The sequence below is a fragment of the Balaenoptera acutorostrata genome, chromosome 1 (assembly GCF_949987535.1).
Source record: "Balaenoptera acutorostrata chromosome 1, mBalAcu1.1, whole genome shotgun sequence".
In the NCBI taxonomy this organism is placed as follows: Eukaryota; Metazoa; Chordata; class Mammalia; order Artiodactyla; family Balaenopteridae; genus Balaenoptera; species Balaenoptera acutorostrata.
In genome coordinates this window covers 97,838,500-97,866,460 of record NC_080064.1, presented here as the reverse complement: position 1 = coordinate 97,866,460, position 27,961 = coordinate 97,838,500, and the positions used below count along the sequence as shown (strand labels likewise).

Sequence of the window (27,961 nt, the reverse complement as noted above, 5' to 3'; positions counted from 1 at the left end):
GGGCACTCCTGTTCCCCACAGTCTTCACTGCCAGTAAGCCCTCAGCTTGCACCTACTTCATGGTCAGACACAATGATAAGCACATGTTAAGTGCTCAATAAATACTTCCTGAATTAAATATCTGGTATCAACTTTGAATTGGGTTCTCCAGTGTGGAGAGTGAAGAAACTCAGTCCCAAGGCAGGCAGAGAAACAAAGCCTTTGATGAATGTAGACTCAAGCTGAGATGGGACCCTTTTCCATGTGGCTTTGAGAAACCCTCCACACAGGCCCATAGATTGCTCTTGGGTCATCACTGGCTTCCTGCCATTATCCAGCTTCTCCACCATCATCAGGAGACTGATGACTGATTCATTCACTGAGAGACAATTCCCATTCTGTCACCACTATTTTGTCAACACAGTGTCAAAGCAACTGGTCATGTAAGTGGGGGCAGAGGAGGACCACTCAGGCCCTCTAGTGCTGTGTAGACACCTAAATATCACTTGTCTTATATTTTACCCTTGTTAACGCTTATGCAATATTTAGTAGGCATGGCCCGCACAGAAATGCTTATTCCTTTGCCTTTTTGTCCATAGAATGGAAGCTCATATCATAACCTAGGCATGCCCTCTAATCACAAAAGATTTTTTTCATGAAAAAGAACAATTCTGGTAATTTCTCATCCAGAGGCTTTATAATCTCAACAGAAGAGATAAAATGAGAAGGTGGGACGAGATGGTCTGGAAGCACGCTTCCAGAGTCACCATCCCAGGATTGTCTTTCTAAGTGAGACACAGGAGCCTGGAAAGATACCTTAGCTAGTGCATCTCTGACTCTGTAGGTCAGGCTCAGTGTCTCCCTCTCCCAACTTTTCCTACCAACCAGAAACCTAGACACATTATTGGACAAAAGATTATTAAACAACTTCCATAACCAAGAGACACACTGGAGATGTTGTCTAGATGGGAAAATATTAGAATTTCAGGGACATTGCAATGATTTATGAAAACAATGTGATAGCATATTTGAAAATTGGGACTGTACCAGAAAACCCAGGATATATATTGTCATACCATCAAAATACAGGCTGTTCATTGAAGATATTTTGCCAAACCATTCTGCAGGCCGGGACAATACAAATCAAATTCTGCAACAATCGATTTATGAAAAAATCTTTGAGCCCCAGGTCTACAGCCTGCTAATTGAAGCAATATTTTAGGATCCAAATCCTAAAAGTTTTCAAAAATTTCAACATTGCCTCCATTCTGTGAAGCCGATTTTTCTTCCCTAAAGCTGGCCAACGAATGATGCAGTGCCCAAAATCTCAGCACCAAGGACAGAGCTCACTATATCAGGGAGTAATGCTCAGTTTCTCAACTCTGCAGACAAGAAATTTTTGTGAGTTCAAGATGAAACCACAGAATATTAGTGCTAGAGGCAATTAAGCAGCTCAACGTTTTCATTTTACAGATGAAGAATCTGGGTTCCAAAGAAATCAAATGACCCGCTTAACATCCTAAAGCCAGGGCACTAGAACTCAGGCTTTCTAACTCCCATCCCTGTGTCCTTTCCCTGCACCATACTGAGAACCGGAATCACATCCAGATCATTCCCATGCTCCTCTACGGAAAGCTTACCTGTTCTGTCAGTGCTCAGTTAACATTAGGGCCAAGAGTGAATATTTGGGGTGAGAGAGAAAGGTAGAAAATACAAAGGAAAGAGAAATCTCCATGACTCCTCAATAGGGAAAGCTTTTCTTATTACCTTCTGGGAGTGTGACCAGTTGGAGAGGGAGTACAGGTAATGAAGCACAAGTAACTGGATTGCTCCTGCCAAGATCACAGCTTGAAAGAGTGGATGGCAGACGGGCAGCCCCAGCCAGCCAAACCCAGGACTGAGGAACAGGGTTTAGAGATCATTCCCCAACCCCAAATGTCAGCCAGTCAGCAGCACATGTTGAGACATGACGTACAAGCCCAACAGACGTACACAACCCCAGGTTCTTGGAATCAAACACAGGCATGGCTCCTGCCCTCAGAGATTCACTCAGGCTGGCATGCCAGATCTCTGTGGAACCAGCCATATCACAGCAAGAACAAATCCGTGGCTCTCCCAAATGTGGATCCTCCCATGGGGAGGATGCAGGGGGCTGTGTGAATTTGGGCAACTTATACTAACTCTCTGAGCCTGAGTATCCATTTCTATAGAATGAAAGTTTAGACTAGATGGTCTGGAAGCACCCTTCCTGAATCACGATCCTATGATTGTCTTTCTAAGCAAGATATATGGGACTGGCAAGGTACCATTAGGTAGTGGGTCTTTGAATCTGTAGGTTAAGCTCAATGCCTCCCTCCCCCAACTTTCCTTACCAGCCAGGAGCAATCACTCCCCTGATCTCACCCTAGACTTGTAAATGCCAAGATAACAACATTAGCCATAGAATTGGAAGGAAAGGTGAATATTAATGCAGAGGTTACATGAAGCCATCTGGCTAGACATAGAGGCAGCTTTTATTATTCTGACGAGCTCTCTGCCGACAAGATTCCAGCCCTCATCCTTACAGACTGACAAACTCAAACTCTATCAGGACCCCAAATCAAATTTTATCAGATTTGGGGATACTCATATACACTAACAAACCTTACATGAAGACCAATGAATAAGACCAGAACGCCAATTAAATCACAATGAGAAATATAACTGTCAAGTGGATTGGAAACTTACTCAAGCTGACCACAGCCTCTCTGTGAGAGTCAAATCATAGAAACATTGAGGAATTGGCCAAGATAAGTTAACTAAGTTATTTGATTGTTTAATGGCATCAGGCTCTCCTATCCTGCCATACCCATCTCTATAATTGGGGTTCACCTGATAGCAGACAAGCTCCTCCCAGCAGCTACAGGGTGTTAGATGGACTTTACTGCTTTTACCTGATTGATTCACCTTCCTTCCGCTTCAGTTTCTAATTTCTCTTCTGACTGGTACTTCCTTCATGTGTGCGTAAATTCATTTACTATCGACTCCTTTTGGTCTCATTGGCATTCTCTTTTTTTAAGGTTATTTTGTATCTCTGCTCTGATCTATTATATATTGGTCATGTGTTTGACTATTACTTGTTTGCCAAGTTCAGGAATTAGAGGAGGGACTCTGTATCAGTTAGGTATTGTAAGATCACAGACAACCCTCAAACTCAGTGGCTTAAAACTACAATCGTTTATGATTTTTCATGCATCTGTGGGTGAGCTGATCTTGACCAGACCTGCTCCTATATCTGGGGGTCTGCTGGGTATCATCTGATCTGAACGGTGCTCAGCTGAGGCAGCTCTGGTCTTCATGGCTCTCACCCTCCTTGAACTAGCAGGGTAGCTGAGGCATGTCTTCTGAAGGCAATGACTGCTGCATGAAATGAGGCAGAAACCCACATGACCTCCTGAGGCCCAGGCTTGGAATTGGCATACTGTCACTTTCACCTCCCTCTACTGGCCAAAAAGGCACTTGGTTGAACCCAAAGTCAGGGACTACGAAGAACTACAAAGAAACTTCATAAATTTGGACTTGGTATGGTCTTCCCCACTTCACAAACAAGGAAACTGAAACTCTGAAGGATTTTGGAAAATTGATTCCAATTCCCCTGTCTCCAGAAGCACGCTCTTCCCCCACATCTGCTCTGCTTCCTCCTACCTCGGCAGAGCCTTGATGCAGAATCAGGCGTCCTCTGTGCCTCTTGGACCCTGTGGCTGGTCCTCATGCCCCTGTGCCAGACCCCAGATCCGTGCCAGACCCCAGATCCCTGCCTGCCCCAGTTCTGAGTCAGCAACCCCCTGGCTGACTCTTTGAGGTTCTTGTCTGGCATCTCCCCACCACTCCCACCTGCTCCTCCACCCACGGCCAGCAGCCAGCACTCATTCTTGATCTGGGGAGAGAAGCATGCTCCCTGCCTCAATTCACCATCCCGGTGGGAGGCAGATGTCCTGGGCTGTGGGGCTCTCTGCTCCACCCCTCTTGCTCCTGCTTTGTCTAAGAGCAGCCAGAGTTGAAGGGGCTTGGCCTGCAGACCACAGACTCAGTGGCCCAGTGTGAGCTGGGACTGCTGAGACTTTCCTAAAATGCAGAGAATTTAGAACCGGTGTCTCAGGTTGCACTTTCAGAGGTTGCAAGGATGTAATTCAGACTCAAGGAGAAGAGTTATCAGGCAATAGGAACTTGTGCCTTTCCTAGGATCCTACCAACTGTGTTTGGATCTTTCCTGAAACCTGTAGTCATTTATTCAACAAGAATTGATTGGGTACTTACTGTTTGCCAAACACTGTGCTAGTCAGCAATAATGCAAAGACGAATTAGATACTGTCCTTGGACACAGGAAGAGGGGACACAAGCAATTACAACATGACCACTGTTGTGTAGAGGAATGCACCTGGTGCTATAGGAGCACAGAGGAAGGAGGGCTTGAGTGAGCTTGTACGTATGAACTGGAGAAAGCTCTGAAAAGAAGGGGATGCTCCAGCCAGGACTTGAAAGATACACAAGAGTTTGCCAAGTGCGCAGGCTTCAGGGGAATGGGCTGAAGGAAATATCCCAGACCAGGGGGCGCCATGGGCAGAGTCCAGGGTGCATGTCGTCCTGGCATTGTTGAAGGACCCATGCAGGAGCAAGATGAGGTGGGGCTGGTCTTGTGGGTTAGGTTTGACTGAAAGGAACAAAAACAAAATAGGCTTAAACAAAATAGAATATTATTTCTCTCTTACATAAAGGCCAGATATGCGGTCCAGGACTGGTTTGGATTCAACCAGCAGGGAGCCAGGCTCCTTCTATCTTGTTGCTTCCCTGTGCATAGACTTGACCTCAGAGTCAAGAAGGGACATCTTATTCCATTCCTGAAGAAAGGAGAGCAGAGTGTGTGAGTGCTGACTCTTAGAGCAAGGCTCCTAAGAAGCTACCAGCTAACACCTCACTTACTCCCTCCTCGGTCTCTTGACCACACAGAGCTACAAGGAGGCTTGGGAAAAGTGGTCTTTGTTCTTGCAACCTCTCACCCGCCAAAAATGATGATACTAAGCAAGAAGAGAGTACCAGCATTCAGGGACAACAAGCCACATACATTATGAAAGGAGTTTCAGTTTTGCACCACGGCAGATGGTGAATCATTGAAGAATTTTGAGGAGGGGAGTGATAGATCCGATTTGCATCCTGGAACAACCACTCAGGATGCTGTGTGGAGAAAAGACTGAAAGAGAAAAGGCAGAGGAATCTGTACAAAGACCACTTCAAAGCATCCACGGCCAGGCAGACAAGGAGGCGGGGCAGAAAGGAGAGATGCCAGGGAGGTGGAAATGATGGGAGTGGAGAGGGTGATTACTTAGAATAGAGAATGGGGCATGGGAGGGAGTCAAGAATGACCCCAAGTGTCTAACTTAAGACAATAGTAATGCTCAATAAATATTTGTTCAATAGTTAAATTTTAAGAAATGAAGAGTTGTTATGTGGGATTAAATAAATTAACATTTGTAAAGTGCTTAGAACAGTGTCAAGCACATAGTAAGCACTCAGGAAGTGATCATTAAACCTCTGGTCTCAGAAAAGGCCCTAGGTTAACAGTCTTTCTTACGGGGCAGGAAGAATGACCTTCTAGGTAGCCAGGTTTCCCCTCTCTTCCACTCCTCTCCTCCACACTCCAGGTTGAGTGAAGAACCGTCAGCATCCTGGCCCTGAATAGGTAGGACACTGACAGTGCTGGGTCGCCAAACAAAAGTAAAGAGAATGACCCAAGGGGACCCAGGTTCTTCAGCCCGTTCACAAAGACCTTGCTGAGCCCACCTAGAACAGGCAAGCAGTTCTAATTTTAAATCAGAGTAGTGGGAAATACCCGGTCGAGGGGTTTGCTCTGTGAGCCAAGGGATGGGCAGGTAGGTGCAGAGTCTGTGAGCACATGCTCACAGAATTGGAGACGGATGTGCTTCCCAGCCCCTACCTCAGCCAAGTCAACCATATTTAGAATTAAAATATTCTTTAAGAAATGACAACTAGTTGAGAACATCGTAGCTGTTTTCTTTGTACGCTTCTATTTTCTTCTATTTTCTTTTCTGTTGTGAATGTGTAGTTTTAAAGAGGAGGAAAATCAAATTTAAAACACACACGCGCGCACGTGCGCACGCACACACACCCCAGCCCAAAATGCTGGCCTGCTGTAGGTCTGATGAAAGGTGGGACCCCTGGCCAAAGAAGAAGCTTACTGATTCTTGTCAACCATCACGAAGGGGAACACCCCTCTCCCCAGCAAACCTCTCAGTCCAGGAGCTAACTGACTTTGCTATTGGCCTGTGGATGTTCCTTTCATCCTATTGGTCAGCCCTGGGCCCTGCCCCGCCCCACTCGGAGACTTAATTTCATCAAACATTTTTCAGGTGCCTCCTGTGTGCCAGCGGCTGAGGACACAAAGATGACTAAGCCTTGGCCCACGGCCTGGGGCGCTCACACGGAGAGACCTGTTAGGGCTGGCCTGCTCTGGCGGTTGGAATCTGGCTGGAGCTAAATATTCGCGCTCCTTTGGCAGATGGCGATGGAGGGGTCTGGACCAGAAGGCAGTGCCTGCGGAGACAGAGCTGAGAAGGGAGCTCAGATTTTCTGTTACCACCCCCAGCTTCTGGGAGAAGCCAAACTAGAAATAAACAGAGCCTTGGCTCCGCCTCGAGGACAGAGACCCAAAATGCTGTGCCTGTGCCTAAAGCACCCTCCCCTTTCCACCTTAGGATTCAGGGTGGGGTGGGGAGGCGGCCTCCAGCCTTGCTCACTACTGCATTGTTAGGAGAGGGACTTGTGAATTATGGGCGCCGGGACTGCCCTGCAAGACCTTAGTTGGACGGTGTGGGCATTTTTCTTCATTAATGCGCCCCCTACAGGACGCTGATGAGAATGCATCCCCTCAATTTCACCTCGGCATCCTCGAGCTTCCTCAGGGAGGGGGCACCTCGCCCTCCCCACCCTGTCAATGTTGAAAGAGAGCCAGTTGGTCAGTGGGGTTGTTTTGTGAGGGCCAGAGAGGGAGGCCGGAGCCTGCTGAGGGGACTGAGCTCCCAACTGCCTTCACCAGACTAGAAACTGAGCCACTCAGAACCTGATCCGACGTGTTTTTTTCCAACCCAGTTTGATTACAGCCGTGGTCACCTGAAACCCTAGCCTAATGGACGACCACAAGGACTCACAGGTAGCCCTCTCGGCCAGGCACTCTCCTCCCTGCAGCCCCTTGGAACCAGCCTCAACAGGCAGGAGGCGCCGTTACCACGGGGCCAAGAGCTGGGCCTTGTCTGAGCGAGTCGGAAATGCCACTCTGGAAAGTCTCAGGGCATCAATATTTCATGCCACTGGAGCTGTCTTTGTTTTTATGCCAATTGCTCGGGCTGCCAGATGGGCAAGGGCTGGCAGCATCATCCATCACCAAGCTATTCCCTCCCCGCAGCCTTGCTCACTGCCAGGGCCCCTCAGGCTGGCCCCAGCTGTGGCCCACCGTCTCACTCACTCTGCACAGCGGGCCACGGCCCTGTCCTGAACGCTGGGGGAGGCAGAGGAAGCCAGAGGCACGGCGGATGCACTGAGGGACTCACAGATGGAAGGACTTCAATGATGAGACGGGAGGCAGCTCGTCACTTCAGTCCAGTGAGGCGGGCATCACAGAGCTTATCATCCCCAGTTTGCAGATGAAAACCCGAGGTTCAGGGCAGCTAAAGGGGTTGCCCAAGATCACCCAGCAAGTTGAGTAGCAGAGCTGGTCCAGTTTGCCCTCCAGCGCTCCAGCCACACCTCTAATGTGATACCACTGTGAGCTGTGATCTGGAGGCTCTGCCTTCCTGTCCCCGCCTGCCCATGGTCTGCACAGTTCCAGCTTCCACAGCTTCCCTCCCCACAGCTGGGCCACCTGACCCCGCCAGCAACCTCAGCCAGGCCACGACTAACGCTTGCCTGGTTCCCAGGACCTGAGCCCACGTCCAGGAATCTAGCCAGTGGCCACTTCCCCGAGCTGGGGCTCTTGCCTGTTCTTGCCCCCTCAGGATGGGGAATGAGAGATACCCTAATGCCAACTCCCACCTGGTAGCTCCACCTATGCCAGGACGCCATGGGGCCTCTGGGCTCTGCCCTGTGGGGACACATAGCCCCCTGTGCCCAGCCTCCAACACCAACTTCTAAGCTGGAGTTGCACGCCCTTGGGATTCCTCAGCATGACAGCTTAACGCTGCTGCCAGCCTATCCCACCCCAGTCAGTGGGTTTAGTCCCATCAGCCTGCCCCTTCTCCCCAGTGTCCCTGACCATGCAGGGACAAGGCCCCAGTCGCAGCTTTCAGTCCTGCCTAGTCCATCCCACACCTCCAGGGTTCCAAGGCAGTAAAGGTGATGCAAGTGACCCTCAGTGTGGGACCCTCTAGATCCCAGGGGCAGAGCATGCAGGGGTGGCTCAATTCTCTGTGATGTCACTAGGCTGGAGCCAGCTCAGCCAAAGCCTGCTGTAGAACAGCTCTGCCCAGGGAAACTGGGAGACCTGTGGGTAACTCACTGGGGGACCATGAGTAAGTCACAGGCTTCTGTGTCTGGATAACTCAGAAGTTGGGATCCGTGACTTCCAAGGTGCCCTCTAAGTCTCTGCATCTATGAACCGGTGCTCACTACTCTTAACCGCTCTCTTCCCCTTTTTACCTTTCCTCTAGGACAGGGTCAGTGTGAGATGCAATAAATGGCTATAGCCAGAGTTGTGCTGGGCCAGTGATCTTTGCACAAGCCCAGAAGTGTCATGCAGTCTGGTCGACACCCGGCACTGCTGCTATAGAGGGGCTTCCCGCATTGAGAAGAGGCAAACCACTCCTGACACCTCCCGACTCCAGAATTCCAAGTGTCAGTTTCTGCATCTCGTAGAAAAGGTACAAAATCCCATGGACCATGTCCTGTGACTGCATATTTTCATTTCATCCTTGCATCACAACAGCCTAGAAATGTAAACCACAGACTTCCTTTTACAGTTGAAGAACTGAGACTCAGAAAGGTTAAGAAATGCCCCAAGGCCACACCCCAAGAGCTTGAACCCAGGTGTGTCTGAGTCCAGAGCAGCTCTCCACTACACAGCGCTGTATGGAAGGGACCCTGATGTCATGTAGGCGGGACATTCCCGAGCTTGGCGTTTGCCAGGTAAACCAGGCCTTCACATGCATCAGTGCCTTCCTCTGCACATGCTATATTGCACTTGCGTGGAATGCCCTTCTCCCTGTCCCCCCTTCCACTCCACAAACCAAACCTCTTCTCTGCTTTGGGAGATCCCATTGTGTTTACAAGACTCAGATCAGGCTGCTCCTGAGAGATGAGATCTTCCCCTCCTCCCTTTGCTTGTCTCCTTCCTCCACCCCAACCTAAGTGCTCCCTCCTTTGTGATCCCCTAGCGGAGACTCCCCTTTTATTTCCGCAGGCAGCAGGCTCAGAGCTGGGTGCTGGCTCATGCAGCATCCATCCAGTCCTCTCTGCATCCTGTGAAGCAGCTCTTGCTATTTCCATTTTACAGCCATAGATCTGCACCTTTTTGCTCTTCCCCCCGCTTCCCCCCACCACCACCACATCACTGTCTCCGACACTGAGCACAGAGCCAGGGTGTGCATTAGGTGCTGAGCAATCCTGTGCTCCGATGACAAGAACCTACTTGCACCACTAACGTCTTCAGGGGCTGAGATGGAGCAGGTCTGCGCTGTGGAACCGTGAGCCTGAGCCATTCAGACCTGATGGTGGTTTGTTCTCTGACCGGTAGAAAAAAGCTCCTTTTGCACTTGCAGCCTTGACTCCCCCTCCTCCTGCCCAGGTTGCCCCTCTCTGTCCCAGCCAAGTCTACTCCCCGAGTACAGAGTTGGGTGATGGAGGCTCCCTTGAGGTGTGTGCAGCCCTGCTCATCCTTTTTCCCCCGGAAACTGGAGCACAGGGGTTTAGGTCAGAAGTGCGGGTGCAGACTGAAGCCTGAGAGGCCCCCAGGATCTGATAGGGGTGTTCGTTTTTCATGGCTCAGTGTCCAATTGGTCAGATGAGGGGGCCCGGGCCCCTGGCCTTGCTCCCGGCAAGTGGTGGTAATAGAGCCAGAGGTCAGAGTGGAGAGCAGGAAGATCAGGTTCTTGGGCAAAGACCAAACTGGACTGCGTCACTGGGCCTGCGTGCTGGGGAGAAGGGGGGGTCACAGGACACAGCCAGGTGGGGGGGCCAGGGTGACTGGGGAGGTCAGACCTCAACTGGGCAGCATCGGAAACAGGAAGGACTTTAGCCCGTGGGTGTCAAATTGTGTTCCAGGGAGCTGGAGAGGTTCCAAGGGCCAGGGTAGAAAGGAGCCCGGCAGGCAAGGTTTAGGACCCCACCCATCTCGAGCTCAAGCAGAACAGCTTCTCTTTATCTGTTTTCTGTATCAGACTTGCACACAGAATTTCCTTTGAAGAAAGAAAGGGTTGTGCTGGGACGGCAATGAGGAGGAGGACTCACCCTGCCCTGGATGGTAAATGCCCTGGGTCTTGGCGCTCAGCTCTTTCTTCCTCCCTGTCACCCAGTCTCAGGCTCAGCAGAATGTGGAAACCACCAGCAGGTGCCCCAGTTGGTGAACACCATCACTCTACAGCCTGGGTGGCCCGTGTAGACACTACCTAACGTAATCACTGTCTTTCTGAGCACCCACACGCCAGTCTTCAGAGAACCACTCTTCTGGACCTTCCCGCCATCACACTGCCAGGTCCCCTCTCCACACGATGACTTCATCAGCTGCAAGTCTTTGCTCGGCCTGGAGCACGTTTCCTTTAGCTCAGATGCTACCCCCGCCAACCAGGAGCCCTCACTGACTCCCTCAGGCAGAGTCAGTCCCAGGCACCCCACCTCCACCTGCTGCGCTGCACGTCATACACAACCTTCCGCCCAGAGGTCGTCGGGACATGTAGGTCCACACTTCAGCTCTGCCATCTCAGGAGCTATGTGAGCTGAGTTTCCCTACTTGAGATAATATTTAATGGTACCTGCTGCTATTGCTGGGGGTGAGAGGAGGGGTGTTCAAATGAGACAATATACCTAAACACTAGGCCCTGTACCTGGCACAGAGTACGTGCTCATTAAATGGTAACTGCTGTAAATATTCTCATTGTCCAGTGAATTTTTGTGAGCCATTCCAAGCTCCGTCTCCTGCACTTTCTCCCCACCATGATTTTTGCACATGCAGCTGAAATGCATTTGCGTTTTCCTTTCAAGTAACTCTTTTGACAAGAATGGCAGGTTCCCATGCCAATGAGAATAGAGCAGAGAGACAATGTCAGGAAGAGAAAAGAAATGAGGAAGGTGATTTTTTGAATAGTTTTATAGCAATCAGGAGAGTCTCCTTTTTTCTGCCCATAGAAAATCCTGCTTCTTACCCAACATTTATGGCCTTGTATTCTTTAGCTGTGACCCCCATCGCCCCATTGGGACCTAACCTCTTTGTTGTCCTGGCAGGTGGAGAGGTGGGGAGCTCCCTGGGCAGCGGCCATCTGCCCACACACAGCAGGATGCAGGGCTGCCAGGGGTGGAAAAGCCATCCTTGACTCATACACTCACAGGGTCCTGACACTTGCACACCCCCTCTTCCCCTGTCAAGACCCCTCCCACTGCTCAGAGGATTCAGACCCTCAGGGATGGTTAGGTCCCCCACGGCCTGGAGCTTGTCTGCAAAGTAGCTCTCTTCTGCTTGGAGTGAAGTTGTTGTTGCCATCTTGTTGGGCTGCCCTCTGGACCTTCTATTCACGTTTGTTCTCCCATAACCCAAGCACCCAGCACAGTTTCTGTGCCCAGTAACTGGTTGTTGAGTAAATGAACAATGTAACCAATTGATAAGTTACTGGAGGTATGGAGAAGCTGTGTCCCCCCCCCCGCAACTCCCCATCCCTCTAAGACAGGATTCGGGTGCCCAGAAGCCACTTCTCAGAGCCCTCAGTGTAAGGGATGCTGAGCCCCAGCCAGGTTGAGCCCAGCTACCCAGATGGAAGGGGTACCCCAGTACCTCCAGGCAAGCTGCTCCTGTGCAGACAGAGCTGAGAGAAAGGAAGGGGTACTTGAAACCAAATGGAATTACATGCAAAGTGTGGTGTGAGGTCTGGATTAGAAGGGCAAGGAGAAAACAGCCCAGAGCTGACACCACCCCTCAACTGCCCTGGCTTCTAGAGCCATTGCTTAGCATCTCTCCCAGGTCCATGTAAGCCCCTTGGTGCCCAGGAGGCTGAACCAGGCCTCTCCTCTGGCCACAGCTGTGCCCAGGATGGCAGCCTCAAGGTCAAAGCCGATGACTAGCTGCTAAGCCCTGGTAGTGACACTGTAAAGGACCATATCCTGCTATCTCAAAGGAAAATGCTTTTTAGCTGTGATCACTTACAAAGCTTCCCCTCTGCCCCCAAACTCTTCCATTTGTCCTCAAGGTACCTGTCCATATTTACCTGCTTCCTCTTTAAGGAAAAGATTATGGAAGATTCAGCCAATCTGGGATTGCTTGCAGACACTGGGCATTTAAATCTATCAAACTGGTAGGAACTCCTATATATCTGCCCAAAGGAAATGAAAGTGTTAGTTCATACAGAGACTAGGGTCTGAATGCTCATAACAGCTTTATTTGTAAAAGCCAAAAAATTGGAAACAACTCAGATGTCTATCAACAAGTGAAGGGATGACCATTGTGTCTTATATCCACACAGTGGAATACTCTACAATAATAAAAAAGGAAGAGCTATTGATACATGTAACAACATGGATGAATCTTAAAATAATTCCGCTGAGTGAAAAGAACCAGACAAAAAAAAGAATGCATACTGTATTATTCCATTTATATAAGATTCTAGAAAATGCCAACTAATCTATAGGGACAGAAAACAGACCTGCAGTTCATTGAGAACTGGCAGGAGAGGGGTGTGGGCAGGAAGGAAGAATTACAAAGGAACTCAAGGAAACTTTTGGGGGTGATGGAGATATTCACTATCTTGATCGTTTGTGTTGGTTTCATGGGTATATGCTTGTGTCCAAACTTATCAAATTGTACCCTTTTAACATGTGCAATTCATTGTATGTCTATTATATCAAAATAAAGCTATTTAAAAAAAAAAACACGTGGGAGGTCACCTGGTGCAAAGTCATGTCCAGGGCACAGCTTCAGCCATGCCAAGGGACTCCACCCCATATCCCAGCCCCCAGCACAGTGCCAGACACATAGGGGCACAACAAATGTTGCTGGACTTAAAATGAATAAATAAATGTTGGCCTATTTGACTCATTTGGACCAGGAGAAACCTTTTCTCCTGGTCCTGGCTTAGTCACATCTGCGAAGACGTTTAACAACACTCATAGCTTAAGGATGATTAATCTGATCAATATTAACTACTAAGCAGAACTGAGAGCTGAGGATACCTCAACCCACTCCCTGAGCCTGCCTCCATCTCCTGCTCCCGTCAGAGGACTCACTCCTCAGAGGCTGCTCAGAGCCCCCATCCGGGTCCGGAGAGAAGGGGATGACCTGGAGCAGACCTAGAGCCGCCTCACCTTCCCCCACCCCTGCCAGCACACCTGCATCCCTGCTGGGAGGGGCCTCCCTGGGATAGGGAAGGCAGGCACAGCCCTGGGCAGCAGGGTAAGTGCCAGGCACTCTGAGTCCCTTACCCTCTGGGATTCTACTCTCTTACCCACTCCTCACAAGACAAGGCCACCTGGGTAACACTGAGCGGGAAGCAACAACAGGAAGAGAGAGGCTGAGGGGGCGAGGAGGGCATCCTTTATTGACGGACTCATTACCTATTGAGGAGAAAGGCCTTGGTGTTGGCCATGTGCCTGTGCCAGGGAGCTGAGCTGCAGTGGGGCCAGGGCATCCCTGGTGGGCCACAAACACTTCCTGAGCGAGAACTCAGGCCTTGATTCAAGGAATTGGTAGGGTGGTCACCAGGCTCTGTGGAGCACCAGCTCTCCTCGGAGATGGGCGCCCAGAAAGCACTAGGCCGCCCTGCACATGGGAAAATGAGCCAGCCCCCCATGAGGAAGAACAAAATATCTATCATCCTAAGATCACCCAGAATACCCACGAGCAGAGCCTCTGGTGCAGCAAAGGCACTGTGCATCCACGGATCCCTGAAAGCAAAAGGTGTAATTTCCATAGGCTATGTCACTATGCCAGACATTATTTTATATGTATTAATTTAGCTAAATCTCACAACAAGGCTGTGACAGATGAACGAATATTTTCATCCCCATTTTACAGTTGAAGAAATGGAGGCTCAGAGAGGTTAGGTAGTTTGCCCAAGGCCACACAGCTAGAAGCTGAGCCTGGATTTGAACCCTGGCAGTGGGCTCCAGGGCCTGTGTGCTGAATCACTGTGCTGTGTTCCCTCAGAAAGATTAAGGGATAGGCTCAAAATGACCAGCTGGTAAATGGAAAACTTGACACCAAGGCTTCTAACACCAATGCAGGCTTATTCTACCTCTCTGCCTCTTCTTCTTACTGTTACCCAAATAGACCACCTATTTGGATGATGAGGGCAGAGAGCCAGGGCACTTCCCTCTCCCTGCCTTGGCCCTTTGGGGTAAGTCATCCTCTCTCCTCCAGGAAAGGGCCCTCCCAGTGAGCCTGCAGCTCTGGTTGGAGTTGGAGAAAGGACCCTTCCCCATTTGGTCAGGTCAAGGTCCTATCCCCCAAGCCCAATGGGACTGAAGCAACCCCCAGCTGTACCCCTATCCTGGCCGTTCTCACAGGTGGGTGGGGGGAAGCCCAGATGGAGTCCAAGGCCCTTTCGTAAGAACCTCAATGCCAGGGATCAGTCACTGAGCAAAACCATGCCTGACTCATCACCCATTTATGGGCAAATTGTCCTACAAGCTGGGAGTAAAGATGGGGAGACACAAACTCACCACCACCACCCTCTGCACCTACATGTTATCACTGGCTCTTAAGAAATTGGGTCATGCTAATTCAGTCTCTGGATCAGTATCTGATCTGTGCACCATCAGCCATGAAGGTGGAGGGCCATCTTTTCCTGAGTTCATTTTGCCAGGTTTGCCTCTGGGGCCCTGCACTTCACACCCTGCCCACTGACCCTCACTGGATCCTCTCTCTCTCAAGCTTCCTCCAGAGACAGAGACAGCCAGCGCGATCCTGTTTCATAGGATAGGATTTCTGAATCCCAGGCATCAGCTGGGCAGGCTCCTCCTGCCAGTCTGCCCGTCTGCCCTGAGACCAGCAGATCCCTTTGGCCATGGAGAGCTGACCTAGGGGAGCGTCCGAGGCTCACACAGGCTGAACCTGAAGCACCTTCTCATCCACTGCTCCTGCTGGTGAGTTCTTGGCCACATTTTTCCCTTTGACCCACACTTCAACTTCTGCAACTAGATCTTATCCGCCATATCAAAGGGCCCCAAGTGTCTTTCTCCTAGGGTTCCTGAAGCATTCTGGGGAAATTCAGTTGCATGCAGGGCAGCAAGCATGAGCTACCCAGATGGGCTCGTTTCCCAGCCTGCTCTTAGAGAGATGCGTTATTCTGATGGTCCACATTCCTAGGTCATTTAGCTCAGAGGCTTCCAAGAACACCAGTCTCAATCCCTCACCTAAAACTGAGCCTTGTCTTTGCACCGGAAGAAAGCATAGCTGTCCTGGGATCCCCACCATTTCTGCTCCAGAAATTCCAGAGCTTTCTTGGGGCTTAAGGAGGCCCCAGAGCCCCACTGCTCAGTGTCCCACGTAAGAGCCAATAGGAGAACAGGCCCAGAAGCCAGAAGCAGAAGAACTTTAGTCAGGAGAATAGACAATGGCCTCTGTGGTATTTTGTCAGGCACATAGGCAGCTTCCACTGCCCGCTCCACCCCACACAGGCAGACGGCTGCAATTCCACCATAAGCGCTTCGTTCCACTAGCTCACGCCTTTGTGTACCAATCAATGAATTATTCAACAAAGATTTACAGAGGTTCTTCTATGTGCAAGGCAACATACTAGGTACTGGGGTGATCCAAGGATATGAATCCTTCCCTCAGATCTCTCTAATAACAATAATGTGTGTTATTATTATCCCTGCTTTACAGATAAGGCAATTAAGGCACAGAGATGTTAAGTAACTTGCCCAAGGTCACGCAGCTTAATACATCCTGGAACACAGCTATGGGGTGGTTCTTTAGGGAGGTGATCCCAAGAAAATAACTCAAGGTTGAGGGTTCTTGCAAAAAGGAGAGGCTGGCATTTGGCATTTTGTTGTTCAGTGTCAACTCTTAGCCCCAGGACCTACTTCCCTGGCCCTGGGCAGCCCAGACAGGGAGAGGAAGGTGAGAAGAAGGGGTGTTGGCTGACTGCCAGGTGGAGTGGGGCCAAGCTGGTTCCTCCCCTTCAGTTCCCTGGAGGGTACCACATGTGTCCACAGACCCCGGAATTGGCTGCAGAGACTAGAGGAGGGTGGGGTTCCACCACAGCATGGGAGAAAAAAGGTCCAGGACTCGTGCCAGGCTGAGGACGGTGGAGGCTTTGATCTGGGGGTGGAGGAATCCACTGGAGCCCTTGGACAGGGGTGACTGGGTCCATCTGGCTGTGAAGAAACCACATGGGGAGGACATGGTAGCAATCAGGCGAGAGATGAGGTCTGAACAGGCTGACGGGGGTGTGGCGACAGGGAGATGGGGCCTCAAGGAGGCAGATCCACAGGGTTTGGAAGCTGATGGGGTGTGAATGTCAGGGAAAAGGAAGCCTTCACCAGAGCAGAGAACCAGACTGGGGCACAGCCTGGGGGAAGGAGAAAACAATGTGAGCTCAGACAATGATGGGCGCTGAAGGAAGGTCCCAGTTATGCTCTCAAAACCAGGCCAAGGCAAGGCAGCTATTTCGTGGGGCAGCCAGGCCCAGGCTCCTAAACACGTTATAACCAATCTTTACATAGCATTCACCATGTGGCCATGCTGTTCTAAGTGTTTTACAAACATTCACTCCTTTAATCAGTTTGACAGCCCTAAGATATAGGTAGTCTCCCCATTTTACAGATGAAGAAACTGAGGCACAGAGACTAAGTGACTTGTGTAGGGCTAGTTGGTCACAGTTGCAAACCTAGGCCTGCTGGCTCCAGAGTCCATGCTTGTAACCACTCTGCAAGCTGCCTTCTGGGATGATGCAGAAGGGGATGAGGCAGTTTTAAGTAAATTTATAATGATGAATCGTAACATGTTATTGAGAAAATCAGGGAAGAAAATCAGTGCATCCCGAACCTTGAATAAGGCTGCAAAAGTATTTCCCCCAATGTCAGGGGGAAGCTGTTCCAGTCTCGTGGTCAATAGCAGTTACCTTGTAAGCCCTTATATTCCTGCTGGAAGGAATTATCCTGTGGTCATTCTCTTCAGCATCGCTGCTGCTGCTCAGGTTTTCAGTGAAAGAGTTCTTGCCCATATCGTTCTGTCTCTTTCAGAAGACAGCTCTGTCCTTGAGCAGTCCCTGCAGGGAGAGAGATGCTCTGCCCACGCAGGGCCCCCCCTGCCCTAGCAAGGAAGAGAGCCACGTGACGGCTCCCTGAGCCCTTCCAGCCCTCCTTGTCTTCTTTCGATCTCTCCAAGTAACAGAACATCCTTCTGTTCTAAGAGGCAGACAGACTAGATAGGGGAGGGGGTGTCAAGGCACACCTGGGACAGAAACGTCTTGTGAACATAGGTGGTTCCTGCGGCCGCAAGTTTGTACATGGAAGCCCACTTGTGTGTCTCTGCGTATTTGTACATGAGCACGTCTATCTATGTGCACAGGTGTCTTGGTAATTTTCTGTGTAGCAAGTGTGTGTCTGTGACTATTCAGATGAGAAGTCACACACAGCCGTATTAATGTGTGTGTCTGAGTGTGTCTACGTGGGTCTGTGGCTGTGTATGACCGTGTGTGACTGTGCACGTGTGGCTGTGTATATATCCATGTCTCTGTGTGTCTGCGTCTCGGGCACCGTCCCTGGCTGAATGAGACTAGGTCACATACAGTTGTGGATCTGCTCTTGTGGGACTATAGGATAGAGGGAAGAATGTTGGCTTTGGAGCTGGGAAACTTGAGTTTGAGTCACAGCTCCGTAATCTAGTGACCAAATGACCTTTGAGCAGTCATCCGCTTTCCTATCTGTTAAATGGGAATAATAATCCCTACCTGCCTTAGGGGCCATTGTGGGGCTCAAATCCTGTGTGGACACGCTTGGCCAGCAGGAGTGTAGGTGACGGGAGTGGGCAGGAGTAAGCAGCTTCTCCTCGGGTGAGAGGCTTACAATACGGGCCATACACGTCCTGTCACCCGCCTGGGATGGCCCCAGAGACGTCTGCCCCCAGGCCGCCCCCTCCCTGGTGAGCATGCTGGTGCCTGCAGACTCAGCCTGAGCAGGGACAGCCTCCTAAAGGGTGCAGCTGCTGCAGCAGTGGGGCTGTGACCCACACATTTTAATAGTGCCCAAGAGGGAACAGAGAAGGGCCATCCCACCCCCATCCCTGACCCGTGGTCCCACTGACACAAGTTACCACTGAGCACCTGTCACACGCGGTGTGCTTTTTATGCGGCCTCACTTCCTCATCACACACTTACGAGGCAGGTGCTGGTGAGGCCACTTGTCCTCCATTGCACAGACAGTAAATGGTCAAGCCAGGCTTGAGAGGGGGCTGTTCCGTCTGCCCCAGAGCCTGAGTTCTTAACTAGGATGGAGAGCCTGCCTCTGGCTCCCCAGGGAGCCGACCCCTTGCAGACCCCCACCCCAGGCTGCTGACTGCCTCCACCTACCCCAGTGGGTTCAGGTCTCCCAGATGCTGGTCTCAGCTTCAAGCTCTACCCTTCTGATGCCTCCCAGGCTCCCATTTCCACCTGCTGCCTTCTGCTAGGACGGCTGGGAGAGCGGAGGACTTGGGTTACCTCCCCACAGGGGCAGGAGGGCTCGGGAGGGCAGCTGAGCCAGCAAGTCTTACCTAAGACTCCATCTTACTATTCCCCACGTGGGGAAACTGAGGCCCTTGGAAGGTGGGGTAACAATCCTGACCCCTAGTGAGGCAGAGAGGACCAGAGCCTATGCTCTTCAGGCTCCTAACTGAGGCTGGGCCAGTGGTTCAGGATGAGACGAAGAGATGGGGCTTGGACCGAGGGCAAGGCTGAGACCGGGAAAAGGCAGCGTGAGAGACACCTGGAGGGACAGTCAGCAGACCCGAGGCCTGGCTGGAGCCAAGAGAGAGTAAGAGAAGCAGCTCACAGATAGAAGGAAGGGGCACTGTGGAGTCATCTACGCTGAGTGGACCAGGGGTTGCTTCCAGCAGAACAACAGCGCCCTCTTCTGTCTGGACACAAGCAGCGCCAGCGTCTGCCTTCCAGCCACTCCTTCCCCTCATTCACTGGACAACCGGCAGTGGAAACCCACCCTGTGCCAGGCCCACCTGCCCATCGCCTCGTCCCCCATCTGCTGCCAGCCCTGTGACACCTGAGCTTGCCCTCTGCTCAGTTCTGCGTCCCCCGTCCCTGGGGCTCTTGGGGCCCCGTGTTGCGGTGCTCACAGCTGTCGGCATGATGACTTCTTTCAGCCGTTCTCTGACTCAGGGATAGCTGCTGTCTCACCAGAAAGCAGGGGAAGTGTTGGGGTAGCTAGGCAACCCAGGGCAGCTGACTGCTCCGTATCACTCTGCAAAGCTGACGGCCAGACCCACAGACATCTGTGGAACATCTCTCTGCGAGAGGAACAGGGTCGGCCCTGCACAAGGCCCTGCCTGCAGGAAGTGCCCAGTCTAGTCCAGGAAGAGATCACCAGAACAACAAAGCCACCTCCGCAGACTGGGTGCACAAGTGACGCGCTACAGAGGGCGGGGAGGCAGCTGGGGTCACTGTGGTCCACACCGGGCAGCCTCGAAGGCTTCCCAGGACAGACGGGGTGTAAACAATAGCAGCTCCCATCTAGCGATGCCTGTTGTGTGTCCTGCATGCTATTCACAACATACATTATCTCTTCTTCCCCCAAGAACCCTGAGGGAAGCTGTGATTAGACCCATTTGGAGAGGAAGAAAGCGTTGTTTACGGAGGTGGTGATTTGCCCAAGGCCATGTACCTACTGAGCACACAGCTAAGATTCAAACCCAAACCGATCTGGCTCTGGGGGAGGGGAAGGAGCAAAGGTCAGAAGAGGGGGAGGTGTAAGATGCACTGGGGACAGTGAGTGGACCAGCCTTCCCCCCTGTACAAAGATGCCGAGGGACCAGAAGATGACAGGGCTCCGGGTAGATGAGACGTGGTTCAAATAATGTGCCAAAACCTTGTGCGGGGATTCTCAGGAGAGCAAGAGTACCTCTACCTGACTCCTTAGGGAAAGCTGTATCTTCAGGTGAAGGCAGAAGGAAGGGATGCAAATGGCAGGACCTGCACAAATAGTAGCCTGGAGGGAGGAAAACACAAGTATGTTCAGAGGGGAAAAGAGGTTGTTTCAACCCACCACATTGTCTCAGCACTGTGCCAGGCAAGGCGGAGATTATGAATGGAATCAGACGTCATAGAAGACTCTTGAATACTACGATCACTTCAGCCGTGGGTGACGGTTCAGCCTTGAGTACTGGTAATTCTATCGAAGCCCTAGAATGCTGGGCAGATGAAAAGATGCAAGACTCAGGGAAAGCTATCGAGAACGGCAAGCAGAGGAGGCTGCAGGATGCTGCCCGGCGCGATGGGAGCTGGCCCCCAAGCACCCCAGCCCTGCAGCCCACCCTCACTGGGGTGCCCCACCCCGCCCAGAGTGTCCATCTCCTCCCAGGGGGCCAGTATGGGGGGAGGAGGGTGACCCAAGGTCAAAACGAACGTCCATCTTGGCTCCCCTGAATGGTAATTGCAAAGGCCTATTTAAGGTAGAATGAAACTTCTCCAGAGGAGTGGATATTTCCCGGTGCAGACAGTGGCTTGTCTCCTGCCACTGAACAGACGAAATGCCAAGCACTAAGCTGAGGGGAGCCGGCCTGCCGGGGCCAGGGGCTGCCTTGACGTGTGCACACTTCCCACTGCCTGCTCTGCAGAAGTGCAGCCTGCTGGGTGTCCCTGGGGGCCTCACTCAGCCCTGGCTCCAGGGTGCTTTCACTTTCTAAACTATTTGCTGAGCCCTTGCAGCATGAGGGCATGGCACTGGCATTGAGGTGGGTTCTACGTTAGAGTGACCCCCTCCTTCCACGTGACCCATGCAGTTTACAAAGCATCCCCATATCCCCTTTAGTCCTTACAAAAACTTTGAAGACTCATCAGAGGACGATACACTTTTATTCCCTGTTTTTGTTTGCTGTTTGCCTTTTCTTTTTTTTTTTTTTACAGCTGTACTGAGATAAAATGATGCATACTACATTTAAAGTGTGCAACTTGACGAGTTTAGACATATGTATACTTCTGTGAAACCATCACCACAATCAAGATAAACATAATCGTCATCCCTAAAAGAGTTCCCTTGGCCCCCTGGTAATCCCTTCTTCTCCCTCCCCACCCCCATCCCCAGGCAACTGCTGATCTGCTTTTTGTCACTCTAGGTTAGTTTGCTGTTTCTAGAATTTTGTATAAATGGAACTACTCTATATGTACCCTTTTTTACCTGCCTTCTTTGACTCAGTGTATTTTCTTATTACAGATTTTAAAAATGGAGCCTTGATGAGGAAATACAAGTTGTCAGGGATCATAAAGCAGGGGAAGCAGTGCAAGTCCAGGATGCTATCTGCCTCACTTCGTTCATTCCTCCCTCATTCATTCATTCACCAAAGGTTAATTGGGCTCAGTCCTGGGCTAGGTCTTGGAATCATAATGGTGCACGAAACAGATATGATCCCTGTTCCTGTGAACATGAACTTCTCACTTCTCTTTTCACTGATGCATTCACCTGCTTAACAGGTATTCACTGCACATCCACAGAATACCCTGTTTGAACTTGGCACTGCCCACTACCTCCTACACCACCCTGACTCTCATCAGCCACATTGAGCTGGGCACTGGGGTGATGCAGGTGGGGATCACCAGAGGTGAATCTTGTCCCCCAAGACCGTGCAGGACAGAAGGAAAAACCATAAGACACTCCTGCACTCTCAAAGGTCACAAGAGAGCAGAAGCGCTGAGGCTGGCCCTGTGGACGCGGGGCCTCCAAACTGAGTGCAAACGTGAGCGATCTGGGCAGGGAGGCCAGGACTCAGGGCAGGCAGAGGACTCTCCAAGCTGGACTGGCCAGGCCAGGCTCGTCAGACAAGCAGGACCTGAACAGTCCCCAGATGGGCAGGGAGGAAGAGGAGAGACAGAGGAAGGGAACGTGGATGCCAGGCAGAAGCAAAACAGGCACAAAGTCAAGCAGGCAGGATCAGGAGAGCGGATCAGAGGACAGTGAGCTGAGAATTCTTCCTGGGGCCATTTGAGGCCACACAGAATGTGCTTTCTGCCCACAAATATGTTGTATTGTATGGAACAGAGGGGAGAGGACTAGGCAGGGTAATTCCTTTCATTTTTGCAATAATTTACTAAGTGTTCTCACTGTCATTACCTCATTTAGTCCTCAGTACGATCTTTGAGGTGGGAATTATCATTATTTTCCCCATTTTACAGATCGGAAAACTGAGGCTTATAAAATCCAGTGATTTGCTCAAAAATATACAACTCCTAAGTGCTGGGGCAGAGCCTCAAGCCAGGTCTCTTGTTCCCAAGACCAGTTCTCTCTTCCCTCTGTCTATAATGACCAATATTTGCTAATCTAAATGTAACATGTGGAACAACTGTACAGCACACCTCTGTAGACCGCAGAATATGCTGTTTGAATTTGGCACTGTTCCACCCCCTCCTGCACCACCTGACCATCTTCAGCCACCCCCGTATCTGTCACTTTGAGCTGGGGGTGGAAGCAGCAAAGAGGAGTGGGGGAGTGGGGAAGAGAAGTGGCCTGGCTCCCAGGAGAGGAAGTTACTTTGGCCAAAGAAGCTCTCCCTCATCCCCACATGCCTTCTGCCCCCTGATAAGAAGGAGAAGGCTCCTGATACGGGCCCACTCTAGCCACTTGGAAGTGGTTCCAAGTCCCTGCCCCAGAGCCCCCAGATGTACCTCTTCCTCTCAGTCTGGATAAAATGGGGTGGGATTCACCCCAAGAAGGAAGTACCCCAAAACTTCACCCAGGGCCAGAATTCCAAAGAAGAAAGTGCTGCTCTGAAGTCACAAGGTGGACACAGAGCTGGAATCCTGGTCCCACCTCTGCCCGGCAGCCAAGTGGCCCAGGATGGGACCTTCTAAATTATCACATGGATCAATGTGAAGGAATAGCAAATATTTCTCCAGGGCTTACTGTGTGCAGAGCCAGGATTCCAGCTCACAGCAACTGGCTCAGGTCTCAGCATTCTCAACCGCTGCTCTATCCTGCCTTCCAACCGCCCTGTTCCTCACATGATACCTGACATGCTCAGTAGTGGGCACATTCTCCCTATTCCACAGCCCAGGAAGCTGCAGCTCAGTGAAATTAGGCAGCTTGCAAAGGCTGCACACTCCCAAGAGGCAGGGCAGGCCACCCTAACCTGAGCTCTTCACCCCACACATTGCCCTGAACTGAGAAAGGAGGGCGTGGGAGCGAAAGAGCTCTGAGCTCCCACACTTCTGAGGCCCTGGCCTGCATCTCCCCACAAGGCCTCAGCTTCCATGCAGGGCACCCGTGGTCTAGTGGGTCTCCCAGGCCAGGAGGCAGGTTCATGTCGGGTCTCTGTGCCACTAGTTGTGTGACCTTGGGAAGGTCACTTGGCTCCTGTGACTCAGTTTCCCCATCTGTAAAATGGAAATAACATTTTCCAACCTCACATGATTATTGTCATTTAAGTGAATGTGAATAAGTGAATGTGGAATCACTTTGAAAAGACTACAACACTGTATCCTACAGGATACCCTTGTCATCTGTAAATGAAACTACTTCAAGGCTATGAGCACTACAGATTTTACCTCTCCCACCCTGACCCCCAGCCTGCCTGGTTTCAGTGTTCTTATGTTGAAATCAAAGCTTGAATGGACCTAAGGAAGGACTTTTAGTCTATGTTTGTGGACATCCAAGCTCACTGGGCATGCTCTCCTTAACCCCACCCCCAACACACACACACACACACACACACACACACACACACACACACAATTACTTACTTCCCACTGCCTGAATGATTTTTAATGAAATCATTTCCCATAAACATCTTGGACTTAGGCCAAAAAAATACCAGTGGTTATTGGCTTCTAAAGTCCCTGTTACGTGGGGAAGTTCACAAAACCAATGGTTATAAATTTAATGATCTTTCCACCAGTCATTTTACATATGTTATCTCAGTTAATGTACCCTCAAAACAACCCTAGGAGTTACTTACAGAGGAGGGGCTAAGGTACAGATGGCTGATTGCTGGGGAGGACAGTGGTTGCCCACCCAGCCTCCATCTTCTTGTTCACCCTTCCCCACAGAATCCCAGCTGGCTCCAAGAGGTAGCGGTGGAGGTGTTAAGAAATGGTTGAACTCTAGATATATTTTGAAAATATAATACCCAACAGAATATGTGAGGGACTGGCAGTTAAGTGTGAGAAAAAGAAGAAAGTTAAGGATGATTGGGCATGAAAAGTGTTGGGTAAACTGGAGGACTTCATACAAGTACAAAATTATACATTTTATTAAGAATCGTGAACTTCTTCATTATGGCCTCTCTCTGCCACGGTGTACAGAGACCCTCTTTGGCAGGAGGAAGTTTTCCCCTCTCAGCCAGGCTCCGTCTTTGCAATTTCTTCTAATTATTAGTGTGTGCAGACTCAGAGGGAGCAAATGGATTTCAAGAAGCATGTTGCCAAAATAAGTACAAGGTTCCATCCCAAGCTAAAAATAAACCATTTTTTAATCCGTTGGAAAACTTACCTCAATGATCAAGAGCCAGCTGTGCCCTATCCTAGCATGATGCCCTTCTTCCTCTCCACAGCTCACAGCAGGCAGGGAAGACTGAGGGTCTTCAGGCTGCTTCCCTGACTCCCCTAGGATGGATGCGTGTGGCTGGAAAGAAATGGAGGTTGCCCTGGTCAATTTTGATAACTCAGATGAAATCCAGGAAGAGCCAGGCTACACCACAGACTTTGACCTAACCACCCCGAAAGGCCAACCTGGGAGCAGCTCCTTCTCCAACTGGAATATCCTCATCAACGACAGCACCAACCATGAGACGGCCTTCTCCAAGCTCCCAGGAGACTACATCGATCCCCCAGGGCCTGAGCCAGTGGCCTTGAATGAAGGAAACCAGCGGGTGATCATCAACATTGCTGGGCTAAGGTTCGAGACCCAGCTCAGAACACTCAATCAGTTCCCAGAGACCCTCCTGGGAGACTGGGAGAAAAGGATGCAGTTCTTTGACTCCATGAGAAATGAGTATTTCTTTGACAGGAACCGGCCCAGTTTTGATGGAATCCTATATTATTACCAGTCTGGTGGGAAAATCCGGCGCCCGGCCAATGTCCCTATCGACGTCTTTGCTGATGAGATCTCCTTCTATGAACTGGGCAGTGAGGCCATGGACCAGTTCCGAGAGGATGAAGGCTTCATCAAAGATCCCAAAACATTGCTCCCCACCAACGACATCCACCGGCAGTTCTGGCTCCTCTTCGAGTACCCTGAGAGCTCCAGCGCTGCCCGTGGTGTGGCCGTGGTCTCTGTCTTGGTCGTGGTCATCTCCATCACCATCTTCTGCCTGGAGACACTTCCCGAGATCCGAGACGATAGGGAACTGAAGGTGGTGAGAGACCCCAGCCTCAACATGAGCAAGACAGTCCTCTCCCACACCATGTTCACCGACCCTTTCTTCATGGTGGAGTCCGCCTGCATCGTGTGGTTCACCTTCGAACTGGTGCTCCGCTTCGTGGTCTGCCCCAGCAAGACCGACTTCTTCAGGAACATCATAAACATCATTGATATCATCTCCATCATCCCCTACTTTGCAACCCTCATCACAGAGCTGGTCTGGGAGACAGAGCCGAGCGCCCAGCAGAACATGTCCCTGGCCATCCTGAGGGTCATCCGCCTGGTGCGGGTCTTCCGCATCTTCAAGCTCTCCCGCCACTCCAAGGGGCTGCAGGTCCTGGGGCAGACGCTGAAGGCTTCCATGCAGGAGTTGGGACTGCTCATCTTCTTCCTCTTCATTGGCGTCATCCTCTTCTCCAGTGCAGTCTACTTTGCTGAGGTGGACGAGCCAGAGTCCCATTTCTCTAGCATTCCTGATGGCTTCTGGTGGGCAGTGGTCACCATGACAACTGTGGGTTATGGGGACATGTACCCAACCACCCCAGGGGGGAAAATTGTAGGTACTCTGTGCGCCATCGCAGGGGTCCTCACCATTGCCCTCCCTGTGCCTGTCATTGTCTCCAACTTTAACTACTTTTACCATCGGGAGACTGAGATTGAGGAGAAGCAGAACATCCCAGGAAAAACTGACAAACTCCTCAACAGTGTGGGCTCAAGAATGGGCAGCACAGACTCTCTTAGTAAGACCAACAGTGGCTGCTCCACAGAGAAATCTAGGAAGTGATGTGTCCAGGGCTTCTTGGCCCCCTGAGTCTCCCGGGTCTCTCTGTGTCTCTCTCCCCCGCCCACCTCTTGCTCTCTGTCTTTTTGGAAACCAAAATATATCATTTGTGACCAACAGGCCATCATTGATTGGAAGCTATTTTAATAAACTGATACTTCTGCTGTATTTTCTGAGCTGTGTCTTTTCAATTGACTGTAGAAAGGTCCTTTCCTATGAGGGGGTAGTTCAGATCCTTGCTACTCACCTGTAGTCCCCAAGACCAGCAGTATCAGCAACACCTGGAAGCAAGGAAATGCAGACTCAAAGGCCACCTCAGACCTGCTGAATCAGAATCTGCATTTTTACAAAATCCCAGGTGATTCATTGTCACATTAAAGAGGAAGAAGCCCTGGCTCTTGTGTCCCTAAGAGGAAGCACATTAAATGGCCAGGGATGGCTATGAGCAATGAGTAAGTGCTCAGAGTTGTTTGATAATAATACCATACAGTTGTGTAGCATTGTGTACATTTTCCAAAGCTCTTTCACCTACATTATCTCACTGCATCTAAAAATAACCAGTAGAACAGATTTGATTATTATTTCCCCTTTGCAGATGAACAAACCAGGAGACAGCAACTTACCTAAGATCACCCAGAAACAGTGACACAGTCAATGCTGGAGCCTGAGTCTCCTACCTACTGGTCTGGTGCTCTTTCTACTAATGAAGAGAATGTGATAGAATTGGGTGCAGGAGGAGAGGAACTTGAGGGGTCAGTCTTTCAGAGGATCCAGGAGGCAAACTTCTGGGCAAGCACACTCTTCCCGCGGGGTCCCCCTTCTCCGTGCGGCCTGGGAGGCAATGCCGGCCTGGTCCCCTTGCTCCTCAGTCCCTCCCTTGGACAGTGGACAAGCAGAAACATTCCCAGATGTTTTTCTCTTGGCCCATCTCCATGAATTTGTGCAAAGACTGGGACCCTGAGTTTGGGAAGTATATACACCAGGGCCTTGGAGAGCTGCTCCAGGAAAGTCCACCTGCCTTGGGGTTCAGCTCCCACTGAATCATCAGGAATTGACCAGTAGCCTGTGGGGCAGCTGGGGCAGGAACAGCAGGACCCTAAGACATGTGTGCAGAGGCCAGCCACCCCCCGACCCCCAAGGAGGGCTATTGTCACAGGAACTGAAGAACTGCCCTCTTGGGAGAGGATCTTGCTCAGCCCATCAAGCTCCCAGGATGCGGGAATGGAGTTGGGATTCCCCAAAAGGCAGGAAAGGAAGTCTCCCCTCTGTCCCTCCCTCCTCACCCCTCAAGTAAGGAGGCCTGTGCCTTCCTCGGCTCCAATACTCAATGTCTGGCCATGCCTCAAAGGCAAGTCAACACCAGAATAATGCCCCCTGGGCTGCAGACCACTGCACAGCTGCACTGCACACCCACAGCACACAGCCCTGGAACACACCCAGATCCACACAACTGCA

General features: G+C 50.9%; 1 protein-coding gene across 1 annotated transcript; it reads left to right on the top strand.

The window, feature by feature from the left end:
- Window positions 1-24,973: 24,973 nt before the first annotated feature.
- Window positions 24,974-26,509, top strand: KCNA10 (potassium voltage-gated channel subfamily A member 10). Its single transcript, XM_007169435.1, has one exon. The coding sequence runs from the start codon at window positions 24,974-24,976 to the stop codon at window positions 26,507-26,509; it is 1,536 nt and encodes a 511-aa protein (XP_007169497.1).
- Window positions 26,510-27,961: the final 1,452 nt, after the last annotated feature.